Consider the following 26,900-nt stretch of genomic DNA (forward strand, 5'->3'; position numbering starts at 1 on the left):
TCCATCATTGTCATATTGCTTTGCATGATCATGTAGTTGAAATTGTATGTGTGGCAAAGCCACCGTTTATAATTCTTTCCTACATGTCGCTCTTGATTCATTGCATATCCCGGTACACCGCCGGAGGCATTCATATAGAGTCATATTTTGTTCTAAGTATTGAGTTGTAATTCATGAGTTGTAAGTAAATAAAAGTGTGATGATCATAATTATTAGAGCATTGTCCCAAGTGAGGAAAGGATGATGGAGACTATGATTCCCCCACAAGTCGGGATGAGACTCCAGACTTAAAAAAAGAGGCCAAAAAAAAGAAGAGAAAAGGCCCAAATAAAAAAATGATGAGAGAAAAAGAGAGAAGGGACAATGTTACTATCCTTTTACCACACTTGTGCTTCAAAGTAGCACCGTGATCTTCATAATAGAGAGTCTCTCATTTTGTCACTTTCATATACTAGTGGGAAATTTCATTATAGAACTTGGCTTGTATATTCCAATGAGGGGCTTCCTCAAATGCCCGAGGTCTTCGTGAGCAAGCAAGTTGGATGCACACCCACTTAGTTTTCTTTTTTAGCTTTCATACACTTATAGCTCTAGTGCATCTGTTGCATGGCAATCCCTACTCCTCGCATTAACATCAATTGATGGGCATCTCCATAGCCCATTGATTAGCCTCGTTGATGTGAGACTTTCTCCTTTTTTGTCTTCCCACATAACCCCTACCATTATACCTTATTCCACCATAGTGCTATATCCATGGCTTGCGCTCATGTATTGCGTAAGAGTTGAAAAGGCTGAAGCGCGTTAAAAGTATGAACCAATTGCTTGGCTAAACCGGGGTCGTACATGATATGAATATTTTGTGTGGGGAAGATCGAGCATAGCCAGACTATATGATTTTGTAGGGATAACTTGCTTTGGCTATGTTATTTTGATAAGACATAATTGCTTAGTTAGTATGCTTGAAGTATTATTGTTTTTACGTCAACATTAAACTTTTATCTTGAATCATATCAAATCTGAACATTCATGCCACAAGAAGAAGGATTATGTTGAAATTATGCCAAGTAGCATTCCACATCAAAAATTCTGTTTTTATCATTTACCTACTCGAGGACGAGCAGGAATTAAGCTTGGGGATGCTTGATACGTCTCCAACGTATCTATAATTTTTTATTGTTCCATGCTATATTATATTCTGTTTTGGACATTATTGGGCTTTATTATACACTTTTATATTATTTTTGGGACTAACCTATTAACCGGAGGCCCGGCCCAGAATTGTTGTTTTTTGCATATTTCAGAGTTTCGCAGAAAAAGAATGTCAAACGGAGTCCAAACGGAATGAAACCTTCGGGAACGTGATTTTAGGAACGAACGTGATCAAGGGGACTTGGACCCTACGTCAAGAAATCAACCAGGAAGGCACGAGGTAGGGGGGTGCGCCTACCCCCCCCCCCCCCAAGCGCGCCCTCCACCCTCGTGGGCCCCCTGTTGCTCCACCGACGTACTCCTTCCTCCTATATATACCTACGTACCCCCAAACTACCAGATACGGAGCCAAAAACCTAATTCCACCGCCGCAACTTTCTGTACACGTGAGATCCCATCTTGGGGCCTGTTCCGGAGCTCCGCCGGAGGGGGCATCGATCACGTAGGGCTTCCACATCAACACCATAGCCTCTCCGATGATGTGTGAGTAGTTTACCTCAGACCTTCGGGTCCATAGTTATTAGCTAGATGGCTTCTTCTCTCTTTTTGGATCTCAATACAATGTTCTCCCCCTCTCTCATGGAGATCTATTCGATGTAATCTTCTTTTGCGGTGTGTTTGTTGAGACCGATGAATTGTGGGTTTATGATCAAGTTTATCTATGAACAATATTTGAATCTTCTGAATTCTTTTATGTATGATTGGTTATCTTTGCAAGTCTCTTCGAATTATCAGTTTGGTTTGGCCTACTAGATTGATCTTTCTTGCAATGGGAGAAGTGCTTAGCTTTGGGTTCAATCTTGCGGTGTCCTTTCCCAGTGACAGCAGGGGCAGCAAGGCACGTATTGTATTTTTACCATAGAGGATAACAAGATGGGGTTTATATCATATTGCATGAGTTTATCCCTCTACATCATGTCATCTTGCTTAAAGCGTTACTCCGTTCTTATGAACTTAATACTCTAGATGCATGCTGGATAGCGGTCGATGTGTGGAGTAATAGTGGTAGATGCAGGCAGGAGTCGGTCTACTTGTCTCGGACGTGATGCCTATATACATGATCATACCTAGATATTCTCATGACTATGCTCAATTCTGTCAATTGCTCAATAGTAATTTGTTCACCCACCGTAAATACTTATGCTCTTGAGAGAAGCCACTAGTGAAACCTATGGCCCCCGGGTCTATTTTCCATCATATTAATCTTCCAACACTTAGTTATTTTTATTGCCTTTTATTTTACTTTGCATCTTTATCATAAAAATACCAAAAATATCATCTTATCATATCTATCAGATCTCACTCTCGTAAGTGACCGTGTAGGGATTGACAACCCCTTATCGCGTTGGTTGCGAGGATTTATTTGTTTGTGTAGGTGCGAGGGACTCGTGTGTGGCCTCCTACTGGATTGATACCTTGGTTCTCAAAAACTGAGGGAAATACTTACGCTACTTTGCTGCATCACCCTTTCCTCTTCAAGGGAAAACCAACGCAGTGCTCAAGAGGTAGCAATCACCACGGAAGTGTCCACTTCCATAACGATAAATGACGTGTCATAGAAGTGCTTTCATCAAGGGTAACCGACATGTGGCATCCATGGTAACGGGTCGCCGTTAAGCTATCGGGTTTCGGTTTGGATCTGATAACCCATTAACTGCCCGGACCAATGGGAATTTTCAACATGTAAAATTCTCATTGACCGTAGCAACCACGTGTCAGCTCCGCTTTGAGACAGATGTCAACCGCGCAATGGATAGGAGATGCCTATGATACGTTGACATGTGGCAAGGCCCAACAACGGCCCATTTAGGTCAAAAGGTCAGCCCGTTTGACTTGGTCAAAAGGAAGTGGGCCGGCCCACGAAAAGCTTGTTAATGGCCTATTCGCATATAGCCCATTTACAGCTCGCTAACTCACGGCCCTTATGGCCTATCCGAATTAGGCCTAGTAACATCATCCGAGCCGTCCAATATAATTCCGACCCGTTATAACTTCCAGCCCATGTATGGCCCATGACGTCTTTCGGCCCATATGAGGCCCTTTGTAACTCTGGGCCCATTAAAGGCCCGTGGTGAAACTGGCATGTAATGAATAGTGTATCGCTTTATGCCCATTAACAACCCATTATTCAATTGGGCTGTTTCCAGCCCGTGTTACCTTTCGGCCTTCTAAGGGCCCATTTATTCTTGGGCTCATGTCCAGCATTCGGTTACTCATGGTCCGTTATTGGCATGTTCCTCTTGTGGGCCAAATTCAGCCCGTGCTTACAATCGGCCCGTTAACCCGTTGGGCTATTTTCAAAGCATCATCAAATACGTCCCATTAACGACCTGTTATTCCTGTCGATATAATTAAGCTTGTTATACATATAGGCCTATTAACGACCTGTTATGGTCTGGCCATAAACAGAAGATTTCCACTCTAGCCCGTTTATGACCCATATTGCGGACCATTATTGGTCTATGAATAGTACAACCCGTGTTTGGCCAATCGATCATACAACCCGTAGAAGGCCCAACGATTCTACGGCCCATAAAAGGACCATGGATCCTACGCCCCGTAGGAGTCCCATGGTCACTACGGCAGGTAGCAGGACCATGGTTACAACGGTCAGTACGTTGTCCATGGTTATTGTGGCCTAGTTAAAAAAATATTTGGCGCTAAAATGCAGTGACTACAACCAAACAAATCAACAAGACAATAAGGAAATAAATAAGCAAGCAAATTACGCTAGGCTATTATGGCTATTACACATATTACATCCACTAGGCATCAAAGTTTGCCACCAGTGCAAATATAGGGAGCAAATCAGCATATTACATACACTGGGTCTAAATTGACCACCAGTGCAAATAAACGCGATAGCAAAACAAGTCACGAACTGAAACCACTTCAGAAGAGTTCAAGAAACGATATCATAGATACCCACCATGCTGGCAAGAAGCTTACCAAGCTTATTTGTTTTCTCTTGTTTGGCGCTAAAATCCTCCAATGCTTGCTGTTGCACCAGAAGGTATGCATCTGAATTCTGCAGGGACTTCCTCAGTCCTTTGGCTTCTTGCCATAGCATAGCTGACTGATGCCTTTCAGCTTGTAGCTGAGACTGAAGAAGCCGAAGTTATTCAGGCAGAGAGTTCGAAGAGCTTGTGCCAGCGGTAGTGGCCAATAACTCGAACACTACATTAACACAGGACTTTGGGATGTCTCACTGTCTACAAGATAGTTTTTATCACCTTTCTTGGAGACCAACAGGGTTGTCTCACTATCTTGAACCTTATCTGCATTACTTTCTCTACCATTAGATAATGGGGTGCTCTTCTCCAATATTTTGTTCGCATTCACTCGTACAACGAGGTGCTATACAAACGGTTTTTAACCCCTTTCCGCGACGGCATTTGGAATCGTCGCCAATGTAACATCCCAATTTTCAATTTGGACGTTCTACATAGATCATCAGATGCATATCATATTTTATTTGCATTTTGGTTACGATCATAGAAATCTTAAGCAACTCAAGGACCCAAGGAGAGAGTTGGAGGTTTCACTAAATTTTCATATTTCAATTTATTTCAAATTTGAAAAGAGGATCAATTTGATTTTAATAGTTTCTCTCCAATTATTTCCAACAATAAAAATAAATGAGAGAAGATAATATGACTTCTTCAACAGAAGAGAAATATTGGAGAAGAATTTTTAAAATCAAATTATTATTTTATTTGAATTTTTATTTGCTATTTTATTTGAATTAGAGAAAAATTGCATTTTAGCCTAGAAAAATGTTCACAATGTCCTAAATATTAGTAGACGACCGTGAAATTTTTTTCTGGAATTTTAGGATTTTTATTTGGATTTTTCTTCGCGGCGAAATTATTTAAAAAACACTCCGGGCCGAACTAGGCCGAAGCCCAGCCGGCCCAACCGACTTGCCGCCGCCTTCCTCGCGTGCGGGAGCCGGACTCCGCCGGAGTCCGAGGCCGCCCCGACCCCGCGCCGCCTCGCGCAAGCCGAGGACCCCCTCGGGGCCTCCTTATAAGCCGCGCCGCCCCCCCCCTCTCCTCATCGCCCGCACCACCGCGGCCCCACAGCCGAGCGGCGCCGCCGCCGTCGTTCGCCGCCGCCGCCGCCCCGCACCGCCTCGCCGCCGATGCCCGTCACCGGAGCCGCCGGATCCCACCGCCGACGCCGTTGATCGGTAAGAACCGGTCGGTTCTTTCGGTTTTTTTTCTGGTTTTGTCGGTTTAGTTTTTAGATCGGTTTTTCGTTTTTGTTTCAGACTAAGTAGTAAGCGTTCACTGGTTAGATCGTCTTAATGACCTGTTTTCGTTCGTTTAGTTCTATTTACGAACGTTCGTTCCGTAGATTTTTTCTTTTTCTGTTTATTCTCATTCAGGGACCTATGCGTAATTACTTTTATCGCAGATTAGTCCCTGATTTTCAAACCCTCGCTATTTTTTGCTTGTTTATCCAAATCCAGTGAAACCAACGCCAAAATCTTCGTCTTGTTCCCCTCTATCCAGATAATCAACTTGAACCTAGTTTTGAAAATTTAAAATTTGGTTTCAAGCAGATTTGATTTCGAACTTCTTTTGATCGTAGTTTGAGTTTCCTAACTCCGATTTGATTGGTTCTTTTTGCAAATCAAAGATCTTCACTTGTACTTTGTACTTTCTGTTTAGATCTTTTCTCTTGGTTTTACCCTTGCATCTTATGATTGAGTGCTTATGTATGCTATTGTTTGTTCAGGATAGAGTTTCCGGAGTGCGAGGCTTGCTACTATGAATCTCTAGGGTTTTCCGATCGTCAGCAAGGCAAGTAACACTTTGATCATATCCCTTTAATACCCAGTTTTATGCATTAGTTTCAATCCTCAAAAACTGCATGGTTAGGACTTGTTAACTTGAGGGTACTGGGAAGTAGTTGATGAGGTAGAACCTATTGTCTTATATCAAACCTTGGGAGTTACTACGTTATGCTTATACTGCTATGCTATGCTCGTAGACGTGGTTTGGTTTGAGAGTATTCATGATAGATGTGAGGGAGTTATCATAAATTAAGGGTTAACTTAAGGTGGCTACTTTAATACACATGTGGGCGGATTGGTTGCGGGCACCTGGAGAATCCAGTGTTGTCCTAGGATATCCCGGAGTACCCGTGTGACCATCCTATGAAAGCCACCCAGGCTCAAAGGGATCATAAGACTATTCATGCTGGAAACTTCCGTGTGCAGCCACAAGCCATTATGGGCTCTGGCATAGTTGACTATGTTGTGTGACCTCTTTCAGTGGTAGGCTAGCAGATGTAGGGGAAAGTAGGTGGTACTGTCTACCTAGAGTAAAGAGTTAATGCTTTGGAAATACTGTGTCTCGATCATCTGTTTCTCAAACATCATGTAGTGCGAGGAATTCAACGGAGGAGATCGAGTCTTGTGGGGAAAAGTGTGCAAACCTCTGTAGAGTGTAAAAACTAATCATGATTAGCCGTGTCCCCGGTTATGGACATCTTGAGTATCTGGTACTTGAATTATTATGTTGATCTCATCACTTTACTTAATTAATTTGTTGGGTTATAATTACTATTTTGGGATTGAGTTGGAGGAACCTTCTCAATAATTTCAACCAACTTTGCAGTTAAACAAAATATATTCCTTTGTTGTAGGGAAAAACTAGCTTTATGCAAATGATAACCGTAGAGCCTCCACCAGCCATATATGCATGTAGTGATAGCTGTTATTCTATTCATTGCTCTATAGTGTTATCTTGCCAGCATGTTCCATGTGCTGACCTACACAGGCTGCAACGTATTATGTTGCAGAATTTTCAAACGAAGAGTAAGGTGCGCTAGGTCGTTGTCATGCACTCAGTATTGCCGTGGAGTTGGATGGACTCATTTATCTTCGAAGCTTCCGCAGTTATCTTATTTAGATGGCCTTCAGCCATATTACTGTAATAAGTTCTCTTTTGAGACTCTCAATGTAATAAGTGTGTGATTGAACTCTGTTAAGAATCCTCGAGTACTGTGTGTGTCAACAATAGATCCAGGGATGACACTTAAGCACAGAGACTTGACCGTCTGAGGTCGGGTCGCTAGAACCAAGTGAGTGACTGCGATAGGGGGGTCCTTCCCACACGACCCAGAAACTGTCGGGGATATGGAGCCATGATCCAGAGGCCTTGCAAAATGTAATCGTGTGTGATGCCGCACACAGTAAATTCTTTCGCACGTGTGGGATTGGTGATTAAACGTTTCTAATGATGCAGTGAAACCAAACGGTGTGTCGTAATGAATCGTTTGGGAAACAATATGTAAGGCGCACGGGCCAACATATGAGCTGTGTGCGATATGTGCCCCATCGCACACGAGTTTTCTACGGAACCCGTCTGCCATGCAAGACTCCATCGCACACGTTTCCCAACAATTACCGTGTGCGATAATGTTCTATCAAAAATGGTTCAGGAGCCCCTTCGCACACATACAAGTGCTGCAGACCGTTTGTGATTTGTTGTGTATCACCGACGGTTGCGGCAAGAGTGATGCGTGCTTTTCGTTTGGGATCCCACACATTTCCTGAAAATTTATGACTGGGATTGTATTTTACATTGGGCACGGTTTACTCCGAGCTCTCGTGTGTGATAACATGATATCACAAATGGTTCCGGAGCCCCTACGCGCACGTAGTACTGCTGCAAATCGTTTGCGATCTACTATGTATCATCGACGGGTCCGCTATGATTGATGTATGCTTTCCGATGTAGATCGCACACACTCATTTAGTTGAACCGTGTGCGGAGCAATTGCCAATTTAAAACAAAAATATCCCATTTTGAATCGGCATGCAAAAAGCAAATTCACCACAATATTCAATTGAACAAATAGTGTCCACGGGAAGAACATTCGTCAGATTGCACCAATTCAATTGAACATATGGTAGCTAAATTCCAATGATTTGTCGACACATATATGCATTACATAATTAATCATAATGTACGAAATATGAAGACCTCATCAGATGGAAGACAATGGATCCATGCGTATATGTTTAGAAGCTAACTCTTACTCAATGTTTCAGGAGAAGGCATGCTGAAATCTTCATTATCACCAGTGGGATTGATGTAGTGATTCAGGAAGAAGTCGCTGATAAATCTCTGAACCATCAGCAATTCACCAGCAGGGAGCGATTCAGGGGTCCTCAGTTCTCAGATGAGCTGCGGTATTTTTAAGATCAGAATGTGCCATGTGAGTGGAGTAGAAAATATTAATTAAGATAGACTTACTGGTACTAATTCGCGAGCATCTTCACAATTATCAGCAGATTTGCACATGGAGATCATGTGTCTGCAAACATAGTATCCACAAAGGTTGGTCCTGCTTGTTGCTGAGGACACTGAATTTTTTTTGTACAGAATTAGTCATTTATTTGTCCTGTTAGGAACAACCTAACCGGTGTTAGATGTATTTTTTTTCTTTGGACAGAAACAGAAAGAGGTTTATTTAGAAACTTGAACATTTGACTAGCGTAAGAAAAGGTATTTGCGGACTATTGGATAAATTTTCTGAAAATAACGGATTTTGGTGTGTTACCGGAGAAACGATCTCGTGTTGTAGAGGTAGTTCCCTCTTGAACAGGTTCCCTGGTTTAGTTTTCCACAATGCGAGCACATTGCAAATGAAGATGAATTTTGACAACATCAATTATTGAACCAGATATGAATGCAAATTAATTTCAACATCATAGAATACAATACCTATCCATGAATTGCTGAAGATGCATCAGATCCTAAGCGTTTGTTGACTCTCTGGGAGAATCCATGTAGTAAACTGTGTTCTTGTTTGGAACAATGAATACCAATATCCTGTGATTGCTACATATTAAGAAAGCCATGAACTTACGAATTATGTCAAAATCTGAAAGACAATCAGCATATGTGTGGTTGTTTACTTGACTTACCATTCATGATATGGACAGAGAAATGATTCTGCATGGGACGTGTTTTCGAAGATATGGATGACCGTGTTAATGGCCCAGTCCCGTAGGTCCTTACCATCTAATGTTGTGCAATTTCCTAATGCAGGATCTATGAAATACACACTCTCCCTTTTTCTTCTCTGCACGTTCAATCCCCTGAGAGGAATAAAATGCAGTTAGTTGTTTATCATTTACACTCTTGTATGGAGAAGTTCATCAGAGTTTGTTAAGTACTTACAAAATCAGGCATCTAACAAGAGTGACATTGAGCTCGTTGAAGTTGAAGAAGAGATGTAAGTCCTCGAAACTCACATTGATGGAACCAGCATCGTGTCAAAAATGATCTCTGTTGTAGTGGACTAGCAGAACATGATGACCTGCTCACATTTGATCCATGCAATATTCATGTAACTGCGGCAACTGGAGCTGCACTCATCAAAGTATTCGCCAACAAGAAATGGCTGGCCATGGGCGTAATTGCATGCTTCAAGTACGTCTGCTTTATTTTTAGCAAGCTGCAAATCTATTTCTTCATCATCCATGCCGTCGGAAATAATATTACTCCCCGATTCGAACAACCTACTGTTAATTTGGTTCTGGGTGATGAGTGCATTAAGTAAGAGGCAATCGTTCTCTTTCCTCTTCGCTCTCCTGGCACGCTTCCCCGTAGGTGCAGCCTTTTTGGCCGCTTCCTTCTTGGTACTCGAAGAATTTCTGGTAGAATGTCTGGTTGGCTGAAAGGTAGACTGTCGAGCAGACGGTGAAGCTTCGACGGATTGCTTAGCAGACGGTTTAGCTATGCCAGACAGCTGAGCTGGCAGTGCTGCTGTGACGGACTGCTGGGCTGTAGGAACAGAGGCATCGGACTGCTGACCATGCGTTGAAGCTATGTCAGGTTTCTGCGCAGGTGGTCCCAACTTGTCAGTGTGCTGAGGAGGCCGTGCCAACGCGTAGGTTTGCTGAGCAGGAAGTGCTGATGCATTGGTATGCTGATATCGCGGCTGCAGACCGAAGGACTGATGAGCAGTCAGTTCTGGACCTACAAACTGCTTAGCAGACGGTTCCGAAGCATCAGACTGCTTAGTAGTCCGTTCCACCAGGTTAGTCTGCTGAGCATGTGCTGCAGCTGGGTCTCCGCCCATTGCTTCAGCGGCTGACATCTGAACCGGTGGTGCATCTTCAGCAGTTGTAGGCCTTTCCACTGGCTGCTCTGGGGCGGACAATGACATGGCATGTACGACACAAAGTCGGGCCGGCTGATCACAGGTTGATGCATCAGCCGTCGGATTACGAGTATTAGGTTCTTTGGGGGAAGCACGCGAGAGCTGCTGTGGCAAGGAGAGTGTCACCGTTTGAGGGGCGACATTGGTTGCTCTTGGCGGGGCTTCAGGGATCTCATCCATGAACTATGTTTCCTTTCGTGGCCACTGGATGTGATGTAACAGTGTTTCTCCCAAGGTCCTTTGCTCATCAAAGTCTCCTAGGACATTCTTCAGGGAAAATTAATTGAATCCAGGCTTTACTTCAGTCACGTAGCACTTCACATGGCCCGGCTTCAATGGCACATTGTCCAACAAGAGGCCCTCTTCCAAGAAGGGTGGGCAAACCCAGGCTGTTGCACATTTTAATGTACCTTCATAATGTGTAAGCACGCCCTTCAGTCTGTCTTTCATTCCAGATAGATCAGATATAGCATCATCATGAGCAGCTGCAGTCTCAGTGTCGCTGGGGTCAGCTGATGCACATCTACTTTTGTGCGGTGTTGTCGCGCAATAACCAGCATCCTCCATGCCCGCCTCCCCTCCCATCTGCTGGCTATCTGTGCGTGTTAGAGTCTTCTGCATCATCATTGACTCCTCAATATCCTTTTGAACAGCCAGATGCATGTCCTTCCTCAACCTTTCATACAATTCACTCCGCTTCATTTCACTCCTCGCTCTTTACATGCTGAGCCTCTCTTCTTTGCTGAGTGTGAAAGCCCTCTTGTGCGGGACATTAACACCTACACCCCTTGCACGGCCAGGGCGCTCTCTTGTTTCCAGAGCATCGGACATAATGTCACATGGCCCTGAGTTCCTGTAGAACCTTTCAGGGATCTTGGAAGCCTTTAACATCACGCGATACAGTTCTTCGTCACGTGAGATTTCAAAGTAATAAGTTCCATCAACACGCCTCCTTGCACGTGCACGCAAGTAGTCTCTGGCGCGCTCGCCCCTTTTGGAGAGTGGTGTCTCCTAGATTGGTTAGGTGTCACTTGGGAGCCTCCGTCAAGATTGTGGAGTTGAACCAAGGAGTTTGTAAGGGCAAGGAGATCGCCTACTTCGTGAAGATCTACTCTAGTGAGGCAAGTCCTTCGTGGGTGATGGCCATGGTGGGATAGACAAGGTTGCTTCTTCGTGGACCCTTCGTGGGTGGAGCCCTCCGTGGACTCGCGCAACCGTTACCCTTCGTGGGTTGAAGTCTCCATCAATGTGGATGTACGATAGCACCACCTATCGGAACCACGCCAAAAATCTCCGTGTCTCCAATTGCGTTTGCACACTCCAATCCCATCCCTTTAGTTGCATGCTTTACTTTCCGCTGCTCATATACTCATGCCAAGCTTGCTTGAAATGTATTGTGAATGTTTAAACTTGTGCTAAAACTCCACCTTAACTTGAAGACCTTAAAAACTGCTACTTTTCTTTGTTGAGGGTCTAATCATCCCCCCCCCTCTAGACACCTCTTCTCGATCCTTTCAATGGGACGCTTTTAACTTGGCAGAGTCATATTGGTTGCATCTTTCATGTGGTGTCTAGATTGCATTGCTTATTATTTTTGAAATGGCTTCTGCTTAGTTTACACAAACAGTTGTGAATATGCCATGCCATCCTGTTTTTCGTACATATTCCATCCTGGTATCATGTGTTTGCCTTACATCAAAGTAGTGATTGTCAGTATCATGCACGAATGAGTTCTGAAGAGTGAATTTTATTGCTTTTTCTTGTCAGTTTTTCTTGACAATTCAAAATCAATAAAGCGGAAGGAAGTTAGCAAGGCATCGGATAAAGGTGGTCCTTCCAAATGGAGGGCCTCTATAGATTCTACTCCTCCAACCCCCCAAGATGATTTGCAAGACAACACATGCATAGACACTCAACGTAGTTGTGTTCATGATGAGCACGTCTCCCCTAGTGTACCATCACAGGTGCTCCCTCTAACTTGGCACTGTTATATGTGGTTGCATGTTATGTAGATGTCTAGCTTGTATTCCTTCTAATTTTGTTGAATTCTATCTGCTTACTTTACACATTATACTTGTGAATAAGACACATATTCCTGTTTCTAGAACATACAATATCTGTCTATCACACCATATGTTCTTACATCAAAGTACTACTGTTGTGTAACCTGCAACAATCACTTATCATAAGACACGTTTGACTTGGGAGTGTGATATAGGTTACATCTCACATTCTTTTCTAGCTTGTACTACTTCTAATTTGTTGAAATGGCACTTATGACGAGACAATTTTAACTTGGTAGAGTGATATTCGTTGCATCTTTCATATGGTGTCTAGCTTTCATTGCTTCTAATTTGTTGAAATGCCTTCTCCTTAGTTTACACACCATAGCTGTGAATATGCAACGTTGTCCTTTTTTGTTACACATTCAATCGTCCTATCATGCGGTCGCCTTACATTAAAGTGATGGGCGAATAAGCCACGGCGATGAGCCGGGCACGTCAAGCGCGGGTATGGGCGCGCACTGGGCGTGTCGGGCGCGTCGGGTCTAAGGAGCAGGGTGTGTGTGTGTGCGTGCGTTGGGTGCACGGGCGTGTCCGTGCACGAGGGTAGTGTGTGTGGGTCTGTTGCAGAGCCGTTGGCGGCCTGATCGGGCGCGAGCCGTTGGAGCTAGCCATGTGACGCGGGCGTCGGGGCGCGGTGCGGGCGTGGTCAGGGCGCGGTGCGGGCGTGGTCAGAGCGCGGAGAGTGCGGGCACGATCAGGGGCGAGTGGAGGCGTGGGTGCGTGCCCAATGCGCTGGCTCGGGGTATAAAACTGTGGGGTGATTGTTGTAACAAAGAAAATTGAGTTCGAGCTCAAGGAATACATTGCCGTCCGTGCGGCAGGGGGTGTTCGTGCGCCGGGAAAATCCACCATGTCCATTGTGTTCTTTCTCTTTCTTCTTCCTTTGTCCGGCGATCAGGTGTGCAGAGAGAGTGAGAGATTAGAGGGGAGTGCTAGCTTAGCCTAGGGGTGGGTTTTGGTTCCAACAATTGGCATCAGAGCAAGGTTTGTGAGAGAGGTCGCCGGCCATGGCTCTCGTCCCGTACGTCGGCGGCTCGGGTGGCTCGTTGTGCAGCCAGTACCTATGCTCACGGGGGAGAATTACACTACCTGGGTGATCAAGGTGGAAGCCGATCTGGATGCCGCCGGGCTGTGGGAGGCGGTGGTGCCGCCGGAGGACGCGGCGTCGGCGGTGATCGCCAAGAAGGATAAGCCGGCGCGGGCTTACCTGCTGCAGGCGCTCGCCGACGATCTGCTGCTACAGGTGGCTGCGAAGAAGACGGCGGCGGAGATATGGAGCAGCCCCAAGATCCGGTTCATCGGGGCCGATCGCGTGAGGGCGGCACGGCTGGCGTCGTTGCGCAACGAGTTCGAGCTCCTATGGATGGACGGCGGAGAGTCGCTGGACGCTTTCGCGGGCAAGATCAGCGACATGGCGGCGCACTATGCCGGGCTAGGATCGAACCACGACGACACGGCGATGGTGAAGAAGCTGCTAGACTGCGTCCCGGATCGCCTGTACGCGACGGTCTCCAGGATGGAGCAGTTCTGCAACGTCAACAACATGTAGTTCAAGGAGGCGCTCTGGCGTCTGAAGGCATTCGAGGAGCGGGTCCGGAGGCGTGGCGGCAGCGAGCAAGCTGACGGGCAGCTGATGTACACGGCGGCGCAGTGGCAGGCGCGGCAGCGGCGTCAGGGCGGTGGCGGCTTCAACGACGACGATGGCGCGACGAGCACAGCATCAGGCGGCGGGGACAATCGTCGCGGGAAGTGCTACAAGTGCGGCGTCAGAGGGCATTTCAAGAGGGAGTGCCCCTGCTATGGAAGGAGCCGGCGGCGGAGCGCGCGCTGCTGGTGAAAGCCGACATCGAGCACGACGGGCTGCTCTGAGCCGCGGCTTAGGGCGTGAATGATGGGCGAATAAACCACGGCGACGAGCCGGGCACGTCAAGAGCGGGTATGGGCGCGTGTTGGGCATGTCAGGCGCGTCGGGTCCGAGGGGTAGGGCATACGTGTGTGTGTGTGCGTTGGGTGCACGGGCATATCCGTGCACCAGGGTAGTGTGTGTGGGTCTGTTGGCAAGCCGTTGGCGGCCTGATCGGGCGCGGGCCGTTGGAGGTGGTCGTGTGACGCAGGCGTCGGGGCGCGGTGCAGGCGCGGTCAGAGCACGGAGAGCGCGGGCACGATCAGGGGCGAATGGAGGCGTGGGTGCGTGCCCAGTGCGCTGGCTCGGGATATAAAACCGCGGGGTGATTGTTGTAGCGGATAAAATTGAGTTCGAGCTCAAGGAATACATTGTCGTCCGTGCGGCAGGGGGCGTTCGTGCGCCGGGTAAATCCACTGTGTCCATCGTGTTCTTCCTCTTTCTTCTTCCTCTGTCCGATGATTGGGTGTGCAGAGAGAGTGAGAGATCAGAGGGGAGTGCTAGCTTAGCCTAGGGGTGGGTTTTGGTTCCAATATAAAGTAATGCTCGTCAGCATCCTGCATCAATGAGTTCTGAAAAGCGATTTTTTATTCATTTTTCTTGTGGGTTTGAATTGACAAGGAAATAAAACCAAGAAGTAGGAAGTAAAAAAATAAGGTAGGGACTGATGGCGGTCTTCCGGCGAAATTGGCATCCCAGGTGCTTTCTCTAGCTTGGCAGTGTGATATTGTCTTGCATGTTGCATATGGTGTCTAGCTTGCATTGCTTCTTATTTGTTGAAATGGCTTCTGCTTAGTTTACACAAACAGTTGTGAATATGCCATGTCGTCCTGTTTTTCATACATATTCCATCATGGTATCATGTGTTTGCCTTACATCTCGCATTCTTTTATAGCATGTACTACTTCTAATTTGTTGAAATGGCACTTATGACGAGACAGTTTTAACTTAGTAGAGTGATATTCGTTACATCTTTCATACGGTGTCTAGCTTTCGTTGCTTCTAATTTATTGAAATGCCTTCTCCTTAGTTTACACATCATAAGCTGTGAATATGCAATGCTGTGAATATGCAATGGCACTAATGACGAGAGATCTTTAACTTGGTAGTGTGATGTTGTTTGCATCTTGTTATGATTTATTTCTTGTACTGCTTCACATTTGTTTAAACGCCAGTTATGACGAGACAGTGTTAACTCTGCGGAGCGATATTTGTAGCATCTTTCATATGGTGTCTACCTTCCATTGCATTGCTTCTAATTTAGTGAAATGTCTTCTGCTTAGTTTACACATCATAGTTCTGGTTATCTCATGTCGTCCTGTTTTTCATACATATTACATCCTCCTATCATGTGGTTATCTAACGTCAAAGTTCAGTTCGTCTCTATCACACATCAATTTGTTCTGGAGAACTAAATTGTTATTCATTTTTCTTGTTGGCTTGGCTTAACATGGCACAGAGAAAGAGGAAGGAAAACAGAATGATAGGGGATGGTGTTAGTACTAAGGACACCCGGAAAGGGAAGTGGAAGAACCCTGCAGATTCTGCTGGTACTGATGGTGCAATAGAAGGTCAAAGTCCAGCGGAAAATTGTACAAACGGGGTATCCCGTGCTACACGAGCTGCAAAACAAGCAAAACCTAAACCAATAGCTGCCACCAAAGAAGCAGAGACAGCCCTAGTTGTTGCAACACCTTCCACAGTACCACCAGTTGCACGAGTTACTCGTTTTTCAACTCAGCTAGCAGCACGTTCCCAAGCTCCCTTGCCACCTGACACTACTTTCGAAGCACTCTTGACACAAGGCGGGTTGGCAAGATCAGATGAACTTTGTGACCTTCAACAGCAAGAAGGTAGTTGCTAGAGTCAAGTTACATTTGCATGCTTCTTTATATGTAGTCTCACAGTTTGATGTACACTTTGAAGGCAAGGCTAACAGTGAACTTGCCCAAACATCTCCAGTGGAAAATATATCATATGAAGACTGGTGAGGCCTTGTTAAACACTGGTCTGATCCAAAGTATCAAGTAAATTATATATATATATATGTGATCAGATCACATGTTGAACTCCTATTTACGCATGTGCCTCACAAATCTATCTTCTTGTAGGTGAACTGTTCAAAGAACAAGGCCAACCGTACGAAAGTGAAATTCCAACAGACGACAGGATCTCGTAGCTATATTGCACACTACGAGGCTCTTCTAATTAGCTGTTGTTTCACTCTTTTTGTTGTACCATATCATCATATCTATATTGACTTGTTCCAAATGCAGAGGAAAGCCCGCAAGGACCAAAAAGTACGTGAACCAAATGCTATGGAAATCTTCAAGGACTGTCACACCAGCAAGACGAAGGGCATGACTACACCACTCAAAGCCGTTGTTGTAAGTCCTTAATCCCCATGCCTTTTAACTACTACTTACTCTGACTTGTGCATTGAACTGCATGGTTTGTAGCCAATGCCTATTACTCTTTTCAATTTTATACACAATTGTCTTAGCGTATCATTGCACCTTACAAGGTTCAAAAGAGAGGAGTGATGTTCCTTTGATCTTGATCTGTAATCTAGTTCCATGCTGGACTTGCCCACACAACGTTACAATTGCATGTTTGTCTATTCTTAGTTGTTTTGTGATATGAATTATGTCATACTATGCTTACCGTATTATGAACTTTGTCTCTTTATCCTTAGCTGACAATACAATGTGAAGAAATAGACAATACATTAGCCATGGTACATGGTCATATGTTTGGAACCTGGTTTTATTATGTACTTTGCAGTAAAATACAACTAATATTTTACATGGGTTCACCAGAATAAGTTCTGTATATAAACCAAAGCTATTTTGTTTGGTTTTGCTGCCTCCTTAATATCTTTTGTTCTAGTACTACTAATGTAAAAGCTCAACTTTTCAGCAAGCTAGGAAAAAAAGGTGGAGCCGCCACCTTCTGAAGGTGACAAGGCAACTATAACCGCAATGTCACCTCTTGCTGCAGTGGGTCAGTACCTGTCCACTAACAGTGCCAAAAGCACGTTCCTGCGTAATACTGGGTTGGTTGTTAAGGCAATCTCGTCCAAACTACCTCATGATCAATATATGCAAGCTCAAAACAATGTTATATCTGCGCTCCAGACACAAGCCCATTCCCTAACAGAGACCCTTTGTGAAACAAGGACAGACATTGTTCGATGTCGTCAAGATATGCATGGTTTTGAAACCAAACTATCAGACATTTGCTATGTTGTTCAGGAGCCTAGGAGAAATGAAGGCGAAGGTTATGGTGCTCCATCAGACAATACAGCATGAAAACGTAACAGTCAGGTCAAATGAACTGAACTTCTGAACTTCTGGTGGTGCATTTATCTACCAGACTGTTAACTTTTATGCCAACCTTCCTTTTGTTTTATGGTTGTAATTTGTTTTGTTGCGATACAAAATTTGTTCTTAATGTGCAGCCACCGACTGAAGAAAACAGCAAGCCATTTTTGTATAGTGTAGGGTGTTCCCTATATTTGCACTGGTGGCGAACTTTGAAGCCCAGTGGATATAATCTGTGCAATCGCCTTAATAGCCTAGTGTTAGTTTCGAGCTTATTTATTTCCTAGTCTTCTTTTTCCCTGGTTTGCTAGTGGTCGCAACAACCATGGGCCATATACGGACCGTGGTAACCTTGACCCTTCTACAGGCCATAGGATCCATGGGCCTCCTACGGGCCGTCGGATAAATGGGCCTCCAACGGGCCGTAGAATCAGTGGGCATCGGGCCGTCGGATAAATGGGTCCACATGGGTGTAATTGGTATCAGGCCAGCACGGTAACGGGCCGTTAACAGGCCGGAGGACAGCAAAGGCTTAATTCTGTCACACGCATAACAGGTCGTTAATGGGCCAGAATATAGGACGGGCCGGAAACGGCGCAACGGGTTAACAGGCCACAAATGGGCCGATTCTTGCCACGGGCCGAATTCGGCCCATTGGGGGAACATGCCAGTAACGGACCGGAAGTAATCGAGGGCCGAAAAGGAGCCCAAGAACGTATGGGCCGTCAGTAGGCCGAAAGCTAACACGGGCTGGAAACGGCCCATGTGAATCATGGGTCGTTAATGGGTACAAAGAAATTTACTATTCATTATGGGGTAGAGTTACCGTGGGCCACTAAAGGGCCTAAAGGTACGAAAGGCCTCATATGGGCCGAAAGACTCATGGGCCGAAAGTGAAATGGGCTGGTGTTATATTTGACGGCCCACATGACGTTGTTGGGCCGATTTCGGGAAGGCCCTAACAGGCGGTGAGTTACCGGGCCGTAAAATGGGCTATTTGCGAACAGACCGTTAAGAGGCTTTTCATGGGCCAGCCCGCTAACTTTTGACCAAGTCAAACGGGCCAACCTTTGTAAGCTAAATGGGTCAGTGGTGGGCCGTCACACGTGTCGACATATCATAGGCGCCTATCCGACCCAATGACGAGCTGACACGTGTTTCCTTCGGCCAATGAGAATTTCACACGTGGAAAATCCCCATTGGTCCGGGCTGTTAACGGGTTATCGGATCCAAAACCGGACCCGATAGCTTAACGGTGACCCGTTACGGTGGATGCCACGTGTCAGTTACCCTTGACGAAAGCACTTCCATGACGTGTCATTTATCATCATGGAAGTGAACACTTCCGTGATGATAATTTTGGTATTGCCATGGAACACTTCTATGACAGCACAGGTATGACTATCTTGATTCTGTCATAAAATCGTCATGGATGTACATACATGACAGAAAAGGTGACCTACCGTGACAAACACGTATCATCACGGAAGTGTATTTTTTTTGTAGTGACTAGTGAAAGTATGAACCCTAGGCCTTGTTTTCAAGCATTGCAATACCGTTTGTACTTCGTTTTATCACTTGCTACCTTGCTGTTTTTATATTTTCAGATTACAAAAACCTATATCTACTATCCATACTACACTTGTATCACCATCTCTTCGCCGAACTAGTGCACCTATACAATTGCCATTGTATTGGGTGTGTTGGGGACACAATATATTTCCTGTATTTGGTTGCAGGGTTGTTTGAGAGAGACCATCTTCATCCTACGCCTCCCACGGATTGATAAACCTTAGGTCATCCACTTGAGGGAAAATTGCTACTCTCTCCATCCATATATATAGGGCCTAATGCGTTTTTTGAGAATGCCTTTGACTATTGATAAGCTTAATAATATAATGAGATACATTATGTGAAAAATTATATCATTGGAAGCTCCTTTCACCTACGAATTTGACGGTATGCTTTGTGTAACTTGCATGCCATATACTATTGCTCTAACATGTGATCAAAGTTAGCCTCGAAAAACACATTGGGCCCTATATATATGGATAGAGGGAGTATTGTCCTACAAAACTCTGCGCTTGGAGGCCCAACACCAGTTTACAAGAATAAGTTGTGTAGTAGACATTAGAGTGCAAGTTTTATCTGGCTGCGATGATGTTCTTTGGGCTGGCTTGGAGCGCCACTCAGTGTCACCTCGGCTCCGCCGTCTTGTGGCTACATTTACCCCTCTCTTTTACATGTGATGGCGTCCTCCACTCTTGCCAACAAGGTCGACACTCCACGGTCGAAACGAGAGGGCAGAGGGCCATATCTGGACACAGTCTGGTGGGGATGTTGCGGTGAAGTCCATTTCTTTCTTCGAGGTGGCGAGTGCTCCTCTTGGGGCGTCATCATCAATGATTGCAAGTTTTATATGGTTACGATGACGTTCTTTGGGCTGGCTTGGAGCTCCACCCATTGCCACCTCGGCTCCGGCGTCTTGTGCCTACGTTTGCCCCTCTCTCTTACAAGTTATGGCATCCTCGAGTCTTGCCGACAGGGTCGATGCTCCACGGTCCGACATGAGAGGGCAGAGGACCCTATCTGGCCATGGTCTGGTGGGGATGTTGCGATGAAGTCCATTGCTTTCTTCGAGGTGGTGCATGTTCATATGCCGTGAGTGGCCTTGGTGGTCTCGTGGTGGTTCGGCCACTCCTGTGCTTCTTCTGGGCAGCAAATTATCGATGTTCAGTAGGGCACCCATCGTGGTTTTTGACGGTGCTTAGCTTGTCTACTATAGTTTTCTTTGACGAGCTTGTATGAGGATTCTTTTAAGAGAAATGCGTGGTAGCTCCCAGGTGTCCCTACACCCTCATGAACAACAAATTCATTAAAAAAAGAAATTTTGTGACATCAAACTAGCTCAAAAGATTAGGTGCTTGCAAATTTTCGTCGAGAAATATGATCATATGAGCTCTACACATGGAAAACAAAAAGTCAGTGCTCAAAACTTTACGAAAACACTAACGCCCACACGTGTGGGCGTTAGCCAACTCGCCCACACGCCTCCATCGCCGTCCAGCGCCTTTTGCACGAATCTTGGCATGAAAAGGTTTTTTTTCTGTGCCACATAGGACAACTCGTGTGTGTGGCGTGTGAGGGAGTTCGCCCGCACGCCGATTTTCTCTCCAGGGTCAACGGTTCACCAGTCGGGGCGTGCGATGGAACTCCTGTCGCGCCTGCACACCGCGCACCACTTCTGTTCCCCATCTCCCACGACTGCTCATTCTCCCACTCTCCCACACCCAAACTGTCATTTGCCATGTCTTTTTAGGGGTACATGGCAACTGCCCTATTAGTGATTGTAAACAGATGGCAACTCTCTTTCACCCAAACATGTTATTGTTGCCACATCTGTTTGTAGCGCTACATGGCAACTGTCTAGTGTTAGTAGGTGGCAACTGTCTAGTGTTAGTAGGTGGCAACTCCTAAAGATACCACCATCGCCCACATGCCCGTTTCCTCTCCCACAATCAAAAGCTATCAGTTGCCATGTGTTTTTGCAGGGTACATGTCAACTGCCTCTAGCATGCTTGTAAGTAGATGGCAACTCTCTCTTTACCCGAAACATGTTTTTGCCATGTTTTTTTAGTGCTACATGGCAACTGTCTAGTGTTAGTAGGTGGCAACTCCTAAAGTTTTCAAATCATGGCAACTGTAGTAGACCAGACCATACATGGCAACAGCTGCAGTTGCCCAAAAATGGCATCCGGCACTTGACCTGAGATGGCAACTGCAGTTGAGCAACCATGGCAACTGCAGTTGTCCAACATGGCAACTACAGTTCAGCGACATGGCAACTGCAGTTGTCCGACATGGCAACTGCAGTTCAGCGACATGGCAACTGGAGTTACGAGCAACCATGGCAACTGCAGTTGACTGACATGGCAATTGCAGTTCAGCGACATGGCAACTGCAGTTGTCCGACATGGCAACTGCAGTTCAGCGACATGGCAACTGCAGTTACACGTACATGGAAGAGGGTCCGGACCATAGCAATCGCGGCGGGACGCGTGGTTACTGCGACGCGGGGCGTGTGGCTCGCAGGCGGGGAGGGGCGACGGCCGAGACAGGTCGTGCGGGCCGCGTGGTCGCTCGCCCGGACGAGCTCATGCGGGCGATCGCGCCGCACACCGAACGTGCGGGCTGTGGCTTTGCGCGCCCAGACGCGGTCGTGCGGGCGGGTTCCTATCCATGCCACACGAGGCGTGCGGCACAACCACCCGATACACCACACGTGTGACAGTTATCGAGACCCAAACTTTAAGCACTGAAATCTTTTTCTTGTGTAGACATCATAGAATGTTTTTTGTCATGAAATCTTTTTTTGTGTGTGTGTGAAATTTGCCATGAAATCTTGCAGGCACCTACAAAGTTTGAGCATATTTGATGCCACGAAATTATAGATTTTTAATTTTCCATTTTTTTATATAAATTTACTGTTCGTATAGGGTGTAGGGGCACCCGGAGTTGAAAAACATTCTTCTTTGAACACCTCTTATAAAGCGGGAAAGTTTGTTTGGAGAAAAAATATACCATCCAAATGTAATCTCGTACTTAAAATGCAAGATATAACGATTTTCATCGCCATTCAATAGAAACAGGTGTTGCGCCAAACGGCTGCTTAGATACAGGGATCTGAGTGCCACTCTAAGTATACGTCAACTGAATTACTATAGGACAATAACAAGGACATCCACCGCAAGTCAAAGAGTAAGCGAAAACATCTTTCTAGTAGCTAGTCATCAATCGATCTACTCGTGTTGCTTGACTGACGATCTCATCTCCTCCAGCAACTTGGTGGGCGACAAGAACTCTCTGACCTCCGGCAGATCGTTAAGTTCCTCGTACGTCAACCACATGACCACGGGCTTGTCCTTGCTGGGAACGACGGGGCTGGAAGGTGGTGCAGCCGGCGGCCAGTCCGGCCCGAAACTTCTTTCCAAGGCAGCCGCAGATGGGGGGCTGTAGAAGTCTTCCTCGCTGATGCCCAATGCCAGCCTCACCTTCTCCTTGTTCCGCAGCCACCAAAAGAAGTCATTCGGATTCACAACCCCGGGCTCGTCCGCCGAGCTCTCCTCGACAAGCCCCTCTTGTTTGCCGGCCTTCACGTCTTGTTTCTCCACCGGATGATCGTCCTGGCTCATTTCGCGGCGGCGGCGGCATTGGCGCGCCGGGGCAGGGCTGCCGGCGTCGGCCTTCCTCTTGCGCGCGGACGACGACGCGGCGGGCTTCTTGTTGTTCTTGGCGGCGCGCGGGCTGAAGTAGACCTTGCAGAGGGTGACCTCGTCCTGACCGTCGCCGTGCAGGCCGAGCTCCACCATGAGCCACCCTGAGCGGACCCGCACGCCGTCCTCCTTGGTGACGAACGAGAAGTTCTGGCGATGCCCCAGGAGGCCTCCGCCTTGGTGGTGCGCCGAGACCACGGGCTTGGAGCCGGCCTCCGAGTGCCAGCACCCCTCCTGCGAGTCCACCGTGCGCCCCCTGCGGCCGCCGCCTTTGGCCCGCACGGCGGTGAAGAAGTACCACGCCTCGTCGCCGTTGCTGGCGACGGCCGCGGCGTACTGCTGCGTGAGGTCCTCAGGGTGGGCGGCGTAGACGTCGCCTTCGTGGATGAACTTGCACGACATGTCGCCGTCGGTGACTCGCGGGCCGAGGTACGCCGCGATGAGCTCTTGCTCGCAAGGGTGGGCGTCGAGGGTGAAGTGCGGGCGCCCCGGTGCCCTGGAGCGGCGGGCGTAGGCAACCATGGCGGGCGACGGAGTTGCTCGCCGGGAGAGCGCGCGTGGAGTCGAGGGTGATGGAATCGCTTGTGAGCGGACGGGTTGGAATCAACGGACGATCGCTCGCCGACATATATACTGTGTATCCACCTACGGCCGATCACGCCTGCTGCTCGGATTCTGAATTAGACTCGAGTTGTGAGTAATCATTACGGTGACGCGTGCGACCGAGTTCGTGTCTGCTACCAAGATCCCAGGCCCCACAAGGTCCTTCCATATTTGGGCGTTTGGGCTACGCAGATGCTAGTCCATGTCAACAGCACGCGGTTTTCCGTTTTTCAGTTTCCTTACTGCGCTTGCGAACAATATGGAAAGCCCAATATACTCAACTAGCGACGGCCGTCCTTGAAAACCCACCAATGCAGGGAAACAACCAAAATCAACACAATACTAGTCGCGAGAGCTACAGGCACACTTTTTTTTCCGGAAGACAAATACTATCATTCTACGATTATAGGTCATACAACACATATGATAGTGAACCAGTCTCCTTCCATTATATCTTTTCTACGCATACATGTACAAATCAGAATACCCGACAGAGTAGAGGGAGAATGAACATATGTATATATTATAAGCAAACCGCCGATGATCAAATCCAGCTCACCACACCTCTGCTCCTTTTGTGGCACCAAGCAACATGGCAATTGCAGCAAGTGAAGCCTGCATGTGGCACCAAAAAGTTTCAATCACAGTAAGTCCAAGTTCCACCCATGACTACTATACTGTACAGGATCAACAATTCCTTCATCATTTATGTGTAGTGATATTTTTTTTTGGCATATTCTTAAAAATACATGTATTTTGCAGGATCAACTATTCCTTTATCGTTTCTGTGTAGCGACTAGCTAAATATGTGCATGAACGTTTGTACAACTGTTAGTCGAGCAGCAATATGAATTTGGTTCGATTTTTTTAAAAGCCTATCATTAAGTAGCTGCCGAACTAAAATCAATGTAAAAATCCTTCTTTCACTCGGGAAATTTCACTATTGAAAAACCAGAAACTACATAGCTGCATTTAGTATTTGATTTGGATTTCCCTATTTAAAGGTAGTGCAATCTATCTATGCACTACTGTTATAGTGAAGCAACAGGATTCTGCTATTGTATTTGTGGCCTGCAGCAACAGGATACTCCAGCTACAGTCTGAAGTATCAGAAGAAAAATGGAAAGCCCATAGATGTAGCTGGCAGTAAATAGGAAACTGCATATGATCGCACTGGTAGAAAGGACTTACAGCAATAGTACAAGCAACATATCCTGGTTTCTCCCTGTAGTCATGTACTCGGACGCAGATCAGAACAAAAGCTCCAACATACCACGGAATGGCAGCAAAGAAGAAGCCAATAATGAACCTTTTCCAAACAGTAGAAGCAGCAGTTTCTCAGGGTCAAATCCAAGTTTCTGAGATGCAATGTAAAAAAATTGATGTTCAGAGAAACTTACAGAAACCAACCCATGCCAAGGCCACAGCATGGAAGACGTCGCATCCTCACAGGTCTTCCTTCAACAACAGGTATATAACCTAAGAAACAGGAACATGGTAAAATGCATAAGCTAAGTTAGGACAAAGTTCAAATTCAATTTTGTTCGTTTCATTTCTTCCTTGAAGGAAACTGCATATATGGATTTGAGGCTTTCATGACATTCTTAGTTGTACTGCTCTGCAAAATTATGTCCATCAGGTTCCTCCGTAAACTTCACTTTGATCTACAGAAGACCATTTATTGCTTAAATATTTTCTTAGTTGATCTATTTGTATGTTTTTGTATGTCGATCTTATCATCTAACTAAGTCTTCAGGACATTGGATTACAAAAGCCTACATAATTCGCTTCTCTCTATTAGCCTCCAAAGCTTCTTCGAAGACATGGCTAATATCATTAGCTGCAATTTAGGAAAGTAGTGATGGTGCAAAGACTGGATCCCTAAAAAAATTACACAATCTTGAGCACCGTGTGTCTCACACACTAGCAAACAAGTAACCTCTGGAGTGAGTAGTGACTTCCCAAAGTGACATTAAGATCCATTTATGTTGAGACATTAACTGGAACAAAATGGCACATGGAGTATAGAATTTTGGTATGAGCGGAGACACCAAGGAAAGTATATGCCTGGTTACCGCATAAGAGGAGAACCCTAGATTCAAGTATCTGAGGAGTAAGAAACTCCTAACACAATATTTGTTTTACAATGCATCCCCCAGATCTTAGGTGGTATTGGGCATTTAAAACCCTATGTGAACAGAATGATCTAGGTCTGAAAGGACTAAGAAGCAAAATAGGAGATTTATTTTCAACACTTCTAGATTAAACTACCGAGAGGCGGCATACCTAGCTAGCTTTAGGGGACATTAACCAGCAGGCGATTAGTGCGAACTGCAGAGTGCTCTGCGACTTGTCGGCATGTGGAATTTGGTGTTTATTTAGGTTTTGTTCCCCTTGGAAAACAACCTTCCAATGTGTTTATTCCAGTCCTACTAGAAAACACAGCGCTCCTGCCAGTTTGCTCAAAGAAAAAACTAATAACGGATGATCTGTGTGAGATGAAACTCGTATACCACTTTTCAGGTTTCATTCCAGTTCCACTCTCCGGTTTAGACAATAAGTAATAGGCACAACAGGTCTTGTTCTACTCCTAATTTTTTCAAGGGCTTTCAAGTTGCACACTAAATGAACAACACAAGAGGAATTCTCAAGCAACAATAAAAGGCAGCACGGGTAAGACGGATTATTCCCATGATACATATCAGCAGAGAAGCACATGACCGGATCGGGCGACAAGGGTTTCTCCCGTACCTTGCACGGCCTGGTAGCCCTGGGCGTAGTAGGGCGCGGCGGCCGAATAAGCCTGCAGAGGAGGGTAGACCGCGTAGGACGGCGGAGGCGGCGGCGGGTAGTTCCGGAACCCAGGCGGCGGAGCAGGCTGGGGGAACCCGACCGCCGGCTGCGGGAACTCGCCAGACGCGGACGGGGCTCCGAAGGTGCCGTACTGGTGCTGCTGCTGTTGATAATACGGCGGCGCCGACGGCGGGAATCCGGAGGCGGAGGCAGGGGCGGGGGCGGAGTGGCCCTCGCCGTCGGTGCCGGGCATCTCGCCGCCCATGGCGCGGACGGTGGGGAGGGTTTGCTCGGGTGTTGGGTTGGGGAATCGAGACGCGGGAGAGATGGAGACAAGTAACTAGTCGTCGTTGCCTTGGCACATTTAGCTCGGGTGTTTGTAAACGAGGGCGTCTGCACAGCCTGTGAGGTTCCACTGGTTGTCAAACCAAATCAGAATTTGTTTTATATTCCCTCCGTTTCTAAATACAGTATAAGTTTTTTTAGAGCTTTTATAATATGAATACACACAGATATATAGACATAGTTTACAGTGTAATTTTAT

General features: G+C 46.3%; 1 protein-coding gene across 1 annotated transcript; it reads right to left on the reverse strand.

Moving 5' to 3' along the window:
- Nucleotides 1-23,875: 23,875 nt before the first annotated feature.
- On the reverse strand, nucleotides 23,876-26,718 carry LOC123078758 (60S ribosomal protein L18a-like protein). Its single transcript, XM_044501363.1, has 4 exons — nucleotides 26,315-26,718; nucleotides 24,964-25,042; nucleotides 24,755-24,872; nucleotides 23,876-24,178 (listed from the first exon to the last, which is right to left on the reverse strand). The coding sequence occupies exons 1-4, from the start codon at nucleotides 26,619-26,621 to the stop codon at nucleotides 24,119-24,121; spliced, it is 564 nt and encodes a 187-aa protein (XP_044357298.1). The 5' UTR covers nucleotides 26,622-26,718; the 3' UTR covers nucleotides 23,876-24,118.
- Nucleotides 26,719-26,900: the final 182 nt, after the last annotated feature.

The sequence above is a fragment of the Triticum aestivum genome, chromosome 3D, assembly GCF_018294505.1.
Source record: "Triticum aestivum cultivar Chinese Spring chromosome 3D, IWGSC CS RefSeq v2.1, whole genome shotgun sequence".
Lineage (NCBI taxonomy): Eukaryota > Viridiplantae > Streptophyta > Magnoliopsida > Poales > Poaceae > Triticum > Triticum aestivum.